This window comes from Zingiber officinale, chromosome 2A (assembly GCF_018446385.1).
Source record: "Zingiber officinale cultivar Zhangliang chromosome 2A, Zo_v1.1, whole genome shotgun sequence".
NCBI lineage: Eukaryota > Viridiplantae > Streptophyta > Magnoliopsida > Zingiberales > Zingiberaceae > Zingiber > Zingiber officinale.
In genome coordinates, this window is record NC_055988.1 from 170,528,059 (window position 1) to 170,543,363 (window position 15,305).

Consider the following 15,305-nt stretch of genomic DNA (forward strand, 5'->3'; position numbering starts at 1 on the left):
GACCCAACGTGCTAATACCTACCATTTCAACCTAACATCCATGAGCAAGGTTTAGCTAAAATCTAGTATCACAGTGGTGCACCTTGCAAAAACTGATTAAGTATTGGAGTACATCATATTGCAAATGTTGTTGAATATTTATTCCCCACACATCCAATGAAACCATAAATTCGATTTTTGTCATCATCCTTTGATATCAAATTGTAATTTTTTTTATATCACAATCGTATTTTACAGCAGTAAATTTATACATATATCGCTAAATCTTTAACTAATATTCTTCTACTAGTTTCACTCTTACTAGAAGTTTGTCTTTCAATGCCGATATTCTTAACCGTTGTTGTCCTTTGAACTCTTCTCTTGAAACTCTTACGACAATATCCTTAAACCCTAAATAGTCTTTTGTAATCCTGTCAAACAACACGAGAAAGTATGGTAAATAGAGGAGGTTCATGATTGTTTCATATTTATAAGACCAGACAGAGGGATAGAGGGAGAGAGAGAGGATGAGAGAAAATGCATTTGAATCATAAAATGATTTTCAATTCAAAATATAGTTTAGATGTTAAAAAAATTGATGATTGAAAAGAGAAGATTGACAAGTTAGTGGGAGAATTTTATTTTATTTTTCTACATCCTTTGATATATATAAAATTATCATATATTTTTTAGTAAATACAATATTTATATAAAAAGCGGTCCGTCAACCCGTCCCAGGATCAATACGGAAGAGGTAAATCACCGACGGCTACTAGCCTTTAAAATATCGACTAGCATATAAGGGAAATATTTATCTTGACTCTATCGAAATTTGAATCCAGATTTCATAATGATAACATTTCATACGTTAGTCATTAGATCATCCCAAAAGATAATACGACAATTTACCAAAGGGCGCACCTAGAGATTTAAATTTATCAAAAGGCGTACGTTACTTTGGTATTTACCAAAGAACACATTTTTTTTAAATACATTTCCTATTTTACCCTTCTGACAATTTGACTTTTTCTACCGTTTTCTTTTCTTCACTATATTTCTCTCTCTTCTCTTTTTTGATAGGCAGAAATACTAACATTAGTTAATTTTTTCATAAAATTTTAATACATTTGAAGAAGTAAAAAAAACAATAAATAGCATATTTGAACTCCTTGCAATTTTAGAAATCTACTAGAACTAAAATGAGTGTAATCGGAACTCTCTAGGTGATCAATGGGTTTTGGTCAAAACCCACTAATGGACCTAGAGAGCTCCGATTGAACCCATTTCAGTTTCTATGGATTTTTGATGTTGTAAGGAGTTCAAATATGGTATCCATTATTTATTTCGGCTTTTCATAGTTGTTAACATGTAAAATCAAAGGATCGATAAAAAATTCAACGTTGGGCCTGATATGGACTCATATCAGGCCCAACGTGGACCTGATATGATTTCATATCAGGCCCAACTTCCATGTTGCAAAAATTCAACCGTCGTGGTTCACATGTGACCCGGCAATACTCAATGTACCTTTTACAGATTGAGTTTAGAGCTTATACATGCTTTGTGTATATGGAAAACAATAAAAAGATTAATTATGAGAAAAATAAATACCGCTTGAGCCAATTTTCCCCTTCTGCAACATCAGTACTTTTAGTGGTTGTAGCACCACTTGCGTACACTTTGATAATATGACTTGCAATTTTCTGTATGATACCTAAAGTTAAGTCAATCTGAAAAGCAACAAATAATTCCAGCACAAATCTTAAATTAATATGCACCTTATCTTGCTCATACAATCTGACATCTTTCACGATGAAGATAAGATCAAATCTAGAGAGAATGGTTGTCTGCAAATCAATATTATCCTGTGTGCTCTGAAAAAAAACAAGAAATCATCTGAGCAACTGAATTTTTTTTATACCGAGTAATTAACTAAAATAACTAAGCCCTTGCCAAATTTAAAATGTTCAACTAACTTACTTTGAGATCATCATACCGTCCAGATGGAGGATTAGCAGTAGCAAGCACTGATGTTCTGGAATTGAGTATTGTGGTAATTCCTACGATAGCAATAGAAATAGTTTGCTGATCATTAAGATATGGAAGTTGGGCCTGATATGGAATCATATCAGGCATTCCATATCAGGCCCAACGTGGGCCTGATATGATTAGGCCATATCAGGCCTAACGTGGAGTTTTTTTACCGATTCTTTGATTTTACATGTTACAGCTATGAAAAGTCGAAATAAATAATGAACACCATATTTGAACTCCTTGCAACATCAGAAATCCATAGGAACTGAAATAGGTTTAATCGGAGCTCCCTAGGTCTATCAGTGGGTTTCGGTCAAAATCTACTGATGGATTTAGAAAGATCTGATTGCACCCATTTCAATTTCTATGGATTTCTGATGTTACAAGGAGTTCAAATATGATGTCTATTATTTATTTCTACTTTTCATAGCTATTAACATGCAAATCAAAGAATCGGTAAAAAACCCCACGTTGGACCTGATATGGACTCATATCAGGCCCAACGTGGGCCTGATATGGAATGACATCAGGCCCACATTGGGCCTAATATGAATCCATATCAGGCCCAACGTGGAGTTTTTGTTGATTTTTTGATTTTGTATGTTAACAGCTATGAAAAGCTGAAATAAATAATGGACAACATATTTGAACTCCTTACAATTTCAGAAATCCATAGAAATTGAAATGGGTCAAATCGGAGTTCTCTAGGTCCATCAATCGGTTTTGACCAAAATTCACTAATCGACCTAGAGAGTTCTGATTACACTCATTTTAGTTCCAGTGGATTTCTAAAATTGCAAAGAGTTCAAATATGCTTTTCATTGTTTATTTTTGTTTCTTCAAATGTATTAAAATGTTATGAAAAAATTAACTAATGTTAGTATGTTCTGTCGATCAAAAAAGAGGAGAGAGAAGAGAGAGAAATATAATGAAGAAAAGAAAACGGTATAAAAAAATTAAATTATCAGAAGGGTAAAATAGAAAATGTACTTAAAAAAAATAAGTTCTTTGGTAAATATTAAAATAGCGTAGATCTTTTGATAAATTTAAATTTTTAAATATATTTTTGATAAATTGTCGAAGATAATATATATATATATAAATAATTTGTTTGTTGTCCGTATTCGGCGATCTCATCTTAATCACTTATGGGTAATAAGATAATACTTTTTGTTTTCGACAGTTGGATTCTATATAAAAAATCCATTATACAGTGCCGCATGGCCCAGGGGTCCTTAATGAAGTGGTGATATCAGTGATTAAGAATGACAGTGACTACATATATTATCGCCCTAGCTTTCTTCCATTCGTATGCGTCTAATCACTCTTCGTATGTGTGTCAGTCTGTGTGTTTTAATTAGCCTTATTGACAAACTTATTTGACCAACTTATATTTATCTTTATTTTTATAATGCGCTTTTTCTTTGCAAATTGTAAATTGTAAATTGCAAATTGCACATTACAAATTGCAAATTGCAATTGCAATTGCAATGCAAAAGAGAGTAAAAGACACGGAAAGATGGCCGAAGGCCAAAAAGTGGTTGGCGTAAAGACTCCACCTTGTTTTTTCCCCATAAAACCCGGAGAAGCAGAGCGCTTGCTTGTGTCAGTGGCACTGCAAATTCAGCTAGCAGAGACGAAGATGATACGGGGCAGCACCAGCCTCCTCGGCGCCTCCAATTTCGTCGCTTTCCTCGTCTCCATCCCCATCCTCGCCGGCGGGATCTGGCTCGGCGCACGGGCCAACAACACCGACTGCCTCCGCTTCCTCCAGTGGCCCATCATCATCATCGCCGTCACCGTCATGGTCATCTCCCTCATGGGCTTCGCCGGCGCCTGCTACCGCCTTTCCTGGCTCCTCCAGGCTTACCTCTTCGCTATGTTCTTCGTCGTCGCCGCGCTCCTGGGCTTCATCATCTTCGCCTTCGCGGTCACCGACCGCGGCCGCGGCCAGGCTGTCGTCGGACGCGGCTACCTCGAGTACCAGCTCTCCGACTACTCCGGCTGGCTCAGGGACCGCGTCGACGATCCTAGGTACTGGGAAAAGATCAGCTCCTGCCTCCGCGAGGGCCGCGCGTGCTCCGGCATGGCGCGGTACGACCGCGACCCGACCACCGGCGTGTCTGTTCCGGAGTCCGCCGATATGTTCTACCAGAGGCAACTCACTTCGATCGAGGTCGGTGCTCGCATCCCCTTCTCGAGCTCTTCCTTGATCGCCTTCTTGATCGAACTGCAAAAAAAAAAAAACTTATAAATTGAATTTTCAGACGCAAAAATGTCGACTTTATGCGACGATCGAACAAGATTTCTGCGAGAAAATTGCCTTGGGAGATTAAATTTTTCTTCAAAATCTCAACTTTCGATGATTTTTAGCAACTTCGATTTAGCTTTCAGTTATGTCAACTTTATTCAGCATCTATCTATCGAAGAAGTGTGCGTTCTTGTCCTTTTAGTACTACTCTTCCATCTGATCCCCAATCTTACTTAGACTTGAAAACGGTAAAAAGGCTAAGAATAAAGTGTCTTTTTTTATTCCCTTTATCTTTCTTTTCTTCAGATTCTGCTTCTTCTGTTTCAGATTCTCTCAAAAGAGTTACAAGTGTTTTCGCCCATATTTTGTTTGTTGGCAAAAATCAATAGTTTTTTTTTTCTTTCTAAATCATCTTTAATCAGTATTGTTATATCATGTCTAATTTCTGAATTGATTGAACAAATTATAATGGGTACGAAATCATAATTGATGGATTCAACTACTTTCTCATTATAGTTTTTTTTCACTTGTATGCATGTTTAGAATTTTATTTATGATGTGATTATTTAGATGCAAAATATATCTAGAAAAAATTTCATTTTAACGTACATAGTCAATTTTAATTGACAATATAAATTCAACTCTATTTATCTATTATTCACTCTATAATAATTATACAATCGAAACTGTTATACTACTTACCAACTTTTGAACTAACTTAGTTTAGTGGCTAGATAGTTATAATAACTATATCTTTATAGCTATTATAATACACTCTGAGAATAATAAAGTGAAAGTAATTGTATAATAACAGAGATTAGTATTTTTGTCTAGTTTCTAAATAAAGTCAGAGGAATAATAATAATAATAATAATAATAATAATAATAATAATAAACCGGGCCTAAAGTGATTTTTGCAAAGAAAAATGATACGCACAAGGAAAAAAATTCAATGAAAATCTCAAGGATAGACACATAAAGTGATGGGGCTCACAAAAAATAAAATGATGGATCATGACTTTATGTGTCTATCCTTAAATTTTTCATTGAGATTTTTTCCTTATTCATATCATTGTTCTTTTACAAAATGTCATAAGAGCATCAAAAGAAATAGATCTTCTCCATAACACTTGCCTTCATGATTGAGGAACCAAGTCCTTATCCAAAATGAGCTGTGGGACCCTGGCATTTAAGTTCTGAATCGTATCTTACAACCAATGTTTAATAGGCAGAGGATCTATTAAACAAGCTGCTTAAACTGCATCACATGTCTTGCCTTAAAGCCACTCGATCCTTCAGACACTAATATATTATATCCTTCCTTAAATCCTCTTCTAAGGATAAGATCCTACTGGATGATTCCAGGCTATCATTCTGATGAAAACGACCTGGTCCTCTGTTTATCAACTTGCCAATAGATCTCATATGAAAGTTTTTGGCAATATTGATAATAATTTATATTTTTGTCTTAAATTTATATGCATTATGTAGTCTGGATGCTGCAAGCCACCGACCTCATGTGGCTACAATTATGTGAACGAGACATTTTGGACTCAGGCCGGGGTGGCGGTCGACGATTCAGACTGCGTCCGGTGGACAAACGACCAGCAGCAGCTGTGCTATCAGTGCGACTCGTGCAAGGCGGGTGTGCTCGCGAGCCTCAGGCACAGCTGGAGGAAGGTCTCGGTCATCAACATCGTCATGCTCATCCTCCTCATCGTCGTCTATGTAATTGGATGTGCCGCGTACAGGAACGCACAAAAGGTCAATAACAACGAGGCCTTCGGGGTGAACAGGATGACCAAGTCGAGACCCAGCAGGTTCCAGTTTTAGAAGATGAGCGAATTGAAGGAGGAAAAGCCTTTCGAGTGATTCAGTTTGCTTCACGAAACTACTGAAAGGATAAGTGCTGTAACTCGAGTAAATTAGAGAACTGATCATGTCGATCATTCTAAACTTCCTCCTCCGGCGTGGGTTCAGGAATCTAATAATCTTAATCTAGTGACTAGTGATCCGAGCTCTAGATCTGATGATTCACTGCTTACTGCTACACCTTCTAGTTAATAGGTAAAAATCAGCCAGCTTCCTTTTTTAAAAAAAAAATCAGCGTCTTTCTTTGATTTGTATGACTCCCAATTTTACGCTTTAACCGTGTATAATTATCAATTGCTCATGGTGCAGTAAGATTATCTCTCACCTAAATTTTCCATTTAATTTTTGAACACATCAGACACACTTTATAACAATTACAATTTTATAATGATTAAGGCATAAATTTTAAGTTAATTTCGTAGTATAACAACTGCGAAATCATAGCTTCTATAATCGAAGTTAGGTTCGACGTTAAGAAAATTAACTGATGTGATAGTCAAAATTAAGAAGGGGTCAACTTTCATGTCGTATCAATATCATGTCGAAATAAGCCTAGTATCATCGCTGAATGCTCTAGTCGATCAGACCAAAAGGTCGATCATTTTTGGTCTATCGAACACACTAAGCACATCGCTCGACTGGACCGAACTTTATATTTAAGTATAGTGATCGAGTGTAAGATGAACCCCCAACGTAAAATCTGACTGAGATATTGTTCGAGCGAATGTCGAATCCCCATCATACGTCCACCAAGCCCAGTGTCGGTCAGACTTACAGGGTTCAACTCCCCACTTCTCTAAATACAAGACTCTCAACTTACATCCGCCCCGCCTCAACACCAATCAGACTTACAGGGTCCAACTCCTCACTTCTCATACGCATAACTCCTAGTCTACAGCCGGTCGGCCCAGAGTCGATCGAACTCTCTCTAAAAACATCATTGTCAGAGAATCGTAATAACCTGTCTGAGAATATATTATTATTCTAACATATACATGCAACGGAAACTTCTTCCAACCATGGAGAAGCTAACGTACATCCTTTATCACCCAACATACTCTGACACCAGACATTCTCTGTCGCCTTATTAATGCGGAGATTATGAGAGATGGTATAAAAAAAGAATCCTCTCCGTTGGCCATGACAAGCTCAGGTACGCGAGGTCTCACTACTGTTGGGGTTGCAAGGTTGCAAACATAGTCCCATATTGAAAACACATGGAAAAGATCATGGGTTTATAAGAGAAAGATATCTCCATTGGCATGAGGCCTTTTGGGGAGAGCCCAAGAGCAAAGTCATGAGGGTCTAGGCCCAAAGTGGACAATATCATGCTATTGTGGAGATATCTAAATTCTTTTCGATCCTACAATTGGTATCAGAGCCCGGACTGTCAGAAGGTTTAACCACCGACTGTGCACAAGAGCTATGGTCTGATTGAACCATGTGAGTACAATATTGACCTCGAACAGAGAAAGTGGGGGCTCCTATGTTTGGATCAAGAGGACCAGACACCAGGCAGGAAGTCCTAGTTGCGGCTAGGCAAGGAAGTCCTAGTAGGTCGGGTGGACCGAGGGGCAGGAAGTCCTAATTGGGGCTAGGCAAGGAAGTCCTAGTAGGTCGGGTAGACCGAGGGGCAAGAAGACCTGGTTGGTCAAGGATCGGATGTGGGAAGTCCATGGTCCTTTGTTTGAGGGGGGGATTGTTGGGGTTGCAAGGTTGCAAACATAGTCCCATATTGAAAACACATGGAAAAGATCATGGGTTTATAAGAGAAAGATATCTCCATTGGCATGAGGCCTTTTGGGGAGAGCCCAAGAGCAAAGCCATGAGGGTCTAGGCCCAAAGTGGACAATATCATGCTATTTTGGAGATATCTAAATTCTTTTCGATCCTACAACTACCACAGTTCATCAGTTGTTATTATTATTCTTCTTCTTTTCCATTTCGCTCAGCTACTATTCTGAATTGAGTGTCGAAGTGTCTGTGCCCTGGCTCGGTGACTAACACTTCCTTCTCTCAGTTCCTATCTTTGTTGCGTACGTTCGCTCAGTGTCACTTTACTCCAACTCAGAGTCTTCATACGGTCAACATCAAAGCCACCTCGACACCGCCCCATAGACAGTGCACCATCTTCCCCGCTTTCAAACAGAATCAAATTTGGCATCGTCTATAAAAACATCGCCTGAATCTAAAACACAAAGATGGAAGAAACTGGATGACTCACCACCGTCACCTTATCACAAGAAAACTTAGAGCTGCTAATAACGGCCCGAGCGTAAAAGTTAGTGCAAGAACAACAAGCAGCGATCGGGGGTCCTCTACCTCACTACCCGGTTGCGTCAATAACAAGCCTTCACACCGAGTGAGGGACTCAAGGAGAAGCCCTGACTGAATTCCAACAGGTTCATTCTCCTCCAGTAGGCTTCATGCAAGTGCCCAACAGCCGATCAGCTTGCCACCCATGTCGTCCTCCCTAATTGTGTATCATAGGGCATTGTTCCGTACACCGTTCGACAATATAGGACGGATGGAAAGACCCAAGTATCATCTTCTGGAAGCGCGCTCACTCGAGATCCGCGAAAGGGAAAGGCTCAGACCCCTAATGGTTCTCTAGAGCGGTTACGTATGTCATTCTCTCAAGAAATTTTGGAGGACAGACTGCCGAGTCACTTCCGCCCTTGCATGATCGGAGAATACGGAGGAGCGACCGACCCAGAAGATCATCTACTTAAATTTAAAAATGCAATTATCCTTCAGCAATACACGGATCACATTAAGTGTCGAGTGTTCCTTACTACTATTTCCGGCTCGACATAAAGATGATTCAGTCAGCTCCCGATTGAGTTCATTTGCTGCTTCAAAGATTTTCGCAAAACCTTCCTGCACCACTTTAAAAGAATTAGTAGAATTAAGTAGACATTTATTATATATCTAAGGATCTAGAATTAAGTACTTTAAAAGAATTATTTTAACATTTGGAGTCCATGAAACAAGATATGCAGATCTGAAGAAAGAGCCAAAGCACAACATTACCTTAAAGGCAAAAACGGACGAACGAGATTCTGCATCTTCTCTCGATGATGACGAAACGATACTCATTGTAAGAAAATTTAAAAAGTTATTTAAAACTAAAAAATTTAATCTAAATGCAAGGTACAAGAAGAAAAAGAAAAGTAAAATGCTACCACTGCAATAAAAAAGGACGCGTGAAAAATAACTACCAAAAATTGAAGAGCAAGGACAAGGACAAGGACAAGAACAAGAAGCTAGCTCAAACTGACAAGTATAGAAATCTAAAGGCAACGTGGGATGAAACGTCGTCCGAATCGAAGATAGAAGCACTCGCCGGAGTTGCGCTAGTGGTAAGTCACCAAGAAGATGAAGACGAAGCAAGATCGTCCGAAATGAGCATCGAAAGCATCGATGAAGGAAAAGTGACATTAGAAGAAAGCATCACTTCAGAGAAAGCTTCATATTATGAGATCGACAAGGCAAATCAGGTACGGTCTTTTCCTCCTGACAAGTTATTTATTTCATAAAAATATTATCGAAAAATTACTGTAAGCTAGTAAAAGAAAATAAAGAGTTAAAATCAACCTTAACTATATCTTGTTGACTAGAAAATCTTGATAAAATAAAAATAAAAAATAAAAAATTGAAAATAGAAATAGCATATTTGAAAGAACATGCATACTCACATATTCAAAATGTTAGAAGATATAATAGTTTAAATTAGTATTTTAAATATCATAGGAGTCAAATTAGGAAAATATCACATAAATATATTCCTAAGAAATTATTAATTAATGCGGTAGGAAGAAATCTATTTTGGGTTTCAAAATCATATTTAGATTTTTATTTTTTTTTTGGCTTTCAGAGAGAAAATTAAATATTTACTTTCATTAAAAGGTTTTGTCTAGAAGTGGTTGTTGTTCCAATAATCAAGAAGACCTAGTGACTCGCCACAGCCTAGAAGTCAATTACTGAAATCAATGTTTAATTCCTAACTGTGAAGCATTTAATTATTAACTAATACTTTCAAGTGTTTATCAAAATTTCTGTTAAAAATTAATTAAAAGTTAATTTTTTTTTAGAAAGATAACTTTATCACTTATCTATAGGAAAATTTTAAAATTTTTCTGAATGTTAAATTTTTTTAATTATTCAGTAAACTTTATTTTTCTCTGAAATATATCATATTCTCTATTAAAGGAAAATTTTCAAATATTTTCTAATACATTATTACTCGATGTTTTTTTTCATACTTTTGAATTTAGAAATTATCTTGACTCATTTCTCAATATCCAAATTTTTTTAAGCAAATTTTTTCAATTTTTTTTTAAAAAAAACTTTATAGATCCAATTTTTTTTGGAGTGTTCCCTTAGACTTTTCAGTTTAGACTTTCTAAGTAGCATTTTAAAGTACCTCATTTTAATGTGATCAAAGGGGGAGTAGTGAAGATTAAGTCTAGGGGAAGGATAGTACAATTTTTTTATAATTTTTGTACTTGCAAATATTTATAACTATTATTTGTTTGTAATTTACCCTAATTTAACTTCGGGTTGCTAACATCAAAAAGGGGGAGATTGTTGGTACCCTAAGATAGTTTTGATGTGATCGACCAAGTCAAGTTAGGTCCTGTTGTGGTTTAACTCTTGTGTCTAAGTGTGCAGGAACTTAGGAGCACAAGAAGTCGAGCGAAAAACGCAGCTAGCGAGAAGGACGACACGGGAGAGAGCCGACAAGCTCGGTGCATCCGAGGGACGAGGTGCTGCGGAAGAGTACGTGGGCGGACGAGAAGGAGGCATGTGACGTTTCCGAGGGACAAAGAGCTGGAGTGGAAGGTTGTTCGAGAAGGTCGAAAAATGAATTCGGATGAGCTCTATTCCAGATGACCGAAATCACCCAAGCAAGTGAAAATCAATGCGGAAGACTCGGACAAATGCGAGCAGAACCGAAGCGGAAGACCAGGATCGAAAAGTCAACAAAATGTTGACTTTTTGGTCTGGGCACCCGGACCCCTTGGACAGCCGAAGGGCGCCTTGTTTCGGCATCATCACTGATACGGGTTCAGCACGGTCCAAGCGCTCGGAACTGGTCCAAGCACTCGGACCAAAAAAATTATCCAAACGCAACATGGCACGTCCTGTTGCGACAGGGATAAAAGTTTATCCCCCTCCAGGTGCCTGGAACCCTTCCATGCGCCCCGACCAGGGCTATAAATACAACCCTGGTCCAAAAAGGTCAGAACAACACTTGTAATTGATTTCTCTTTAGTTTTGTTATGTAATTGAGTGCTTCAACTGATGTAAGAGGCTTCTCCACCTGAAAGAGATTGTTTAGTGAATTTCAACTTCCTTAGATTAATAATCCCCCAAGTAACCCTTTTGTGCATCTTCTTTTTCAGTCTTTTTTTGTGTATGCAAGTGTTAGACTAATAAAACTATAAAGTTCGAGAAGGGATTTTGTTTGTTTTTATTGTGCAAGTTATTCACCCCCCTTTAGCTGGTCGCCAAGGGGCCAACATATTCCAGACTCTCAAGTCATCCGACCAAGTTATAAGCGAGAATGCTCTCGTGCCAATATCCCAGACTCTCGAGTTGTCTGGGTGAATTATAAGTGAGCATGCTCTTGCGCCTATAATCCAGACTCTCGAGCCGTCCAGTCGAATTATAAGCGAGTGCCTATATTCCAGACTCTCGAGCCGTCCTGCCGAATTACAAGATGCTATAAGAGAGGCCTCCATCAAAACTTGCAGGAAAAACAAAAGAGAGAAACAATTGATGGTATAGACATGTACAGGAGTGGCAGTGAAAGGTGGAATTAGCATGAGTCATGACAGACGCAGAAAAATGGGCCAACAGGGAATCTATGAACACTCATTGGAGAGACGGCAGGACTTGCAAATAACAGGGTATTCAATTCACCAACTATCATCTGCACTAAGTAATATGAATAGACAAGGATTCTCAAGGAATCCTATCCCTAAAAAATCATATGCTCAAAATACAAAGTGCAGGCTTCATGCTGAGAACTGCAAAATGATAGGCCTATGAAAAGAGGCTGAATGGAGAGGTAAAAATGGTTTGGTCATCCTATTGAGCAGGCCATGCATGGTGCGAGTGAACTTGGCCTCGCGGCAAAAACTATCCTGAAAAAAATGCCTATCCAACTTATTTTGGATATGGCTGCTCTGTGATTCTCTATTTTTCACAATGAGAATTATTTGCCAACCAATGCAGTCAATGATATGTAAGAGTGGTATCTTAAAATACAAATTATCCTAGTAAAATTTCAAATTAAGTCCTCATCGAGTGGAAGACAATGTCTTAATAAGTATAAGAAAATATCTCGTCTAAACCATCATCAAGTCATTATACAACTAGCAGAGGTTAGAAGATCAGGATCCAGATAATCTTTTAAGATACCTGTGTGCCTTTGGACATTTTGCTTCATGCATGCATCTCCTCTTGTTAAATTCTAAGTCAAACTCTATGTTGCGCAACTAATAACCTGCGGCAAAAGGTGAAGAAAAAATTATCAGAGGCACAATTCCTTCAAAAGTTTAGACCAGTCAGACAAGCATGACTTATTGAAAAGAGAATAAATCCTCATATATTAGCTAATTGATCAACTAAGAACCATACATCACTAAAAGTTGTGATCATAGAAGTGAGAACTTGGAGTAATTAACAACGCTAGAAAGCGTTCGTTCTTGCTGCTTCAAATTATCTCTGCGACAAAATTCAGAACCACAACACTAAGGAACTTCAACTCAATTGCACACGAACCACAAGCAAATGATGTCTTTAGAATCTTTTAAGTTGGCATGTTTAGAGAGACAAAGGGTACATAAGTGATTTTAGTTTGATTAGTAAGTGATGATGACATGATGGGAAATATTTGTTAAAGATGAAGAACATTTATGTATCAAAATAAAATGAATAATTCCAGAATCAACTAGGATGTTTGAGTTTGGAGCTACCTCAGTTGTATTAAGATTCTCCAAATATCTAGGTTTGCACTCTAAATGGACCTAGTTTGAGACAACTACTAAAAGATTGTGCAACTGGCAATTTTTATGAATCTTGACCGATAGACTACACAAACCAACAAGTAGGGGCTGATTTTAGGACATATCTAGTGTGACGCCCTACTTCATGTCAAGAAGATACATTTGAGGATTACTACTAAATAAGGTTGTTTTAGGGCATGTTTACAAATGACTTCTCTCTTAAAAGTTTAAAATTTGAGGGAAAATAGTTGCCCAAGTATATATCAGCTGAAGGATAACACATGAATGGATAATGTACTCGAATTTTAGTTGCAAAGAGGGCGACAATTATCATTCAACAAAAAAAGGGCAACAGGATGTTAGAATATGCCCTAGAAAGACATAAACGTCTACAAAATGTTTATTAGAGAGAAAAAAATAAAGTAGAAAAGTATGTCCAATAACTTACAGAATTTTTGGCCAATTTCTTCCTTGCAGCTATCGCATAGAAGAATCCCGCTCTCCTCTATCGCTGGAAAGTAATACACGAGTATCGTATTTACTATCCAGAACCATCCGTCACCGAGTACCATTCTGAGAGTCGAGCTAGCGATTACCTAACCCAGAAAACAAGCACATGTTAAATCTTGAATAGATCTGAGAGATAAAGCGGCGACAGCAGGAGTCTTACCTGGGCAACGGTGGGGTACCCGAGGTACACGCGGGAGCATAGGGTGTGGAAGGCCATCGGGCACCGTTGAGGAGGTAAAGGAATACTCTGAAGTAGAAGGCGAAGAAGAACGCGTACTGGAACTGCTGGAAGGCCGTCTGTGGGAATCCTAGATCTCGAAGGCAGCGCTCATCGCGTAGGTGCGCGACTGGGCCTCCTCCATCCATCTCAGGGTATGGGCCGGTGCCATCGGTGGTCGCCGACTAGCGGGAGGAGGAGGAAGGAAGCTGTCGACGATTCGATCCGTCTCTTCTAGAATGTCGGTGCCGGTTGGGCGAATTCAAAAATGGATGCTCTTCCACGTGTTCGACGCGTGCTCATTGATTTTACCATTTTGTTGGACAAAATTCTAAAAAAAATAATTAATCAAATTAGATAAGAATCTGAAACGGACCGATCCCGTCGCATAAAAATTTCCCACCGACGAAACCCTTGAACAAGTCTAGAGATCTTGCTTGATAAATAATATTTGTTATTAATTTTTTTAATATGTATCTAATTTTTATAATCTGACTAATTCCGAAGATAAATCGAAAAACATGGCCCCGTACTTATCTAGGAGGAAAAAAATTGATTCCATAACCTAAATACAAAGTAGGTTGATTCTGTTATTTCTCAATTATTATTTTTATTAATTCAAAAAGGTTTAATTTACAGATAAATTCAAAATGTGATCATCTAAATTGATTGTATCCCTATATTCTTTTTTTTTCAAAAAGGTGAAACGTTCGTCCCCAGCGTTCTCGTCGTACCCGACCCAAGGTCATCACGAGAGAGATAAATCGTAGCATCCGAGCGAGCATGTGACGGACAACCCCGTCGTACTCAATCCAAGGTCATCACGAGGAAGATAAATCGCAGCATCCGAGCGAGATGTGACGGACAAGGTGTAATACGGGGATAGAAGATTTATTCCGCAGCTGCCCCGAGGATCAACCCTGCGACCTCATTGTGGCAACCCCCGCCACATACCAACTCGAATGACCCCCCCCCCCCCCCCCTTATCCTGTGGCAAACGGCGATTCGCTCGTCCCTAGTGCCTCCGCCAACCCGTCACTAGGCCAACACGGAGGAGGTAAATCACAGGTGGCTACTAACCATTAGTGCAAATGGCTAAGACATATGAGAGGTTATGCTTAGTCACGCCGAATTTCGACCCCAAGACCTCATGTGGCAACACTCCATGCCTTAACCATCGCACCGCCCCGAGGGGACAACACCCCTTATCCTGTTATGATGTCACGTTGTCTACTTAATGTCCCCATAGATTTAACTGAGTTAGTAAGTGGCGGGTTAATTGTCATATAAGATTTTGGAATCGATTCTCGAGGTTGGCGAAGCGTAAATTCCTGTACAGGAAGTGTAAATTCCTGTACCCTGTGTAAACTCTCCCCGCGTGGCACTTACCTTTTCAGTCACCTTGATTTACCTCCTCTGTGTTGGT

General features: G+C 38.6%; 1 protein-coding gene and 1 long non-coding RNA gene across 4 annotated transcripts; one reads left to right on the forward strand and one right to left on the reverse strand.

Annotated features, from left to right (window-relative positions):
- Window positions 1-3,504: 3,504 nt before the first annotated feature.
- On the forward strand, window positions 3,505-6,272 carry LOC122043244 (tetraspanin-3-like). The gene is made up of 2 exons (XM_042603775.1): window positions 3,505-4,189; window positions 5,756-6,272. Exons 1-2 carry the CDS (start codon window positions 3,533-3,535, stop codon window positions 6,095-6,097), a joined length of 999 nt encoding a protein of 332 aa, XP_042459709.1. The 5' UTR covers window positions 3,505-3,532; the 3' UTR covers window positions 6,098-6,272.
- On the reverse strand, window positions 4,112-14,162 carry LOC122043245. Of its 3 annotated transcripts, XR_006129467.1 has the most exons (5): window positions 13,823-14,162; window positions 13,601-13,748; window positions 12,566-12,650; window positions 8,932-9,016; window positions 4,112-4,243 (listed from the first exon to the last, which is right to left on the reverse strand). It is a non-coding gene; the product is annotated as an uncharacterized LOC122043245 (long non-coding RNA). The 3 variants fall into 3 exon arrangements; XR_006129466.1 differs by lacking the exon at window positions 4,112-4,243 and having other exon boundaries at window positions 8,860-9,016; window positions 13,823-14,153; XR_006129465.1 differs by lacking the exons at window positions 4,112-4,243; window positions 8,932-9,016 and having other exon boundaries at window positions 12,360-12,650; window positions 13,823-14,148.
- Window positions 14,163-15,305: the final 1,143 nt, after the last annotated feature.

What these genes read in the sequence shown, in the direction of transcription:
- LOC122043244 (XM_042603775.1), top strand. Translation starts at nt 3,533, where the DNA reads ATGGCCGAAGGCCAAAAAGTGGTTGGCGTAAAGACTCCACCTTGTTTT. An exon ending in GGCAACTCACTTCGATCGAG is followed by an intron (nt 4,190 to 5,755) that starts GTCGGTGCTCGC and finishes TGCATTATGTAG; the next exon opens with TCTGGATGCTGCAAGCCACC.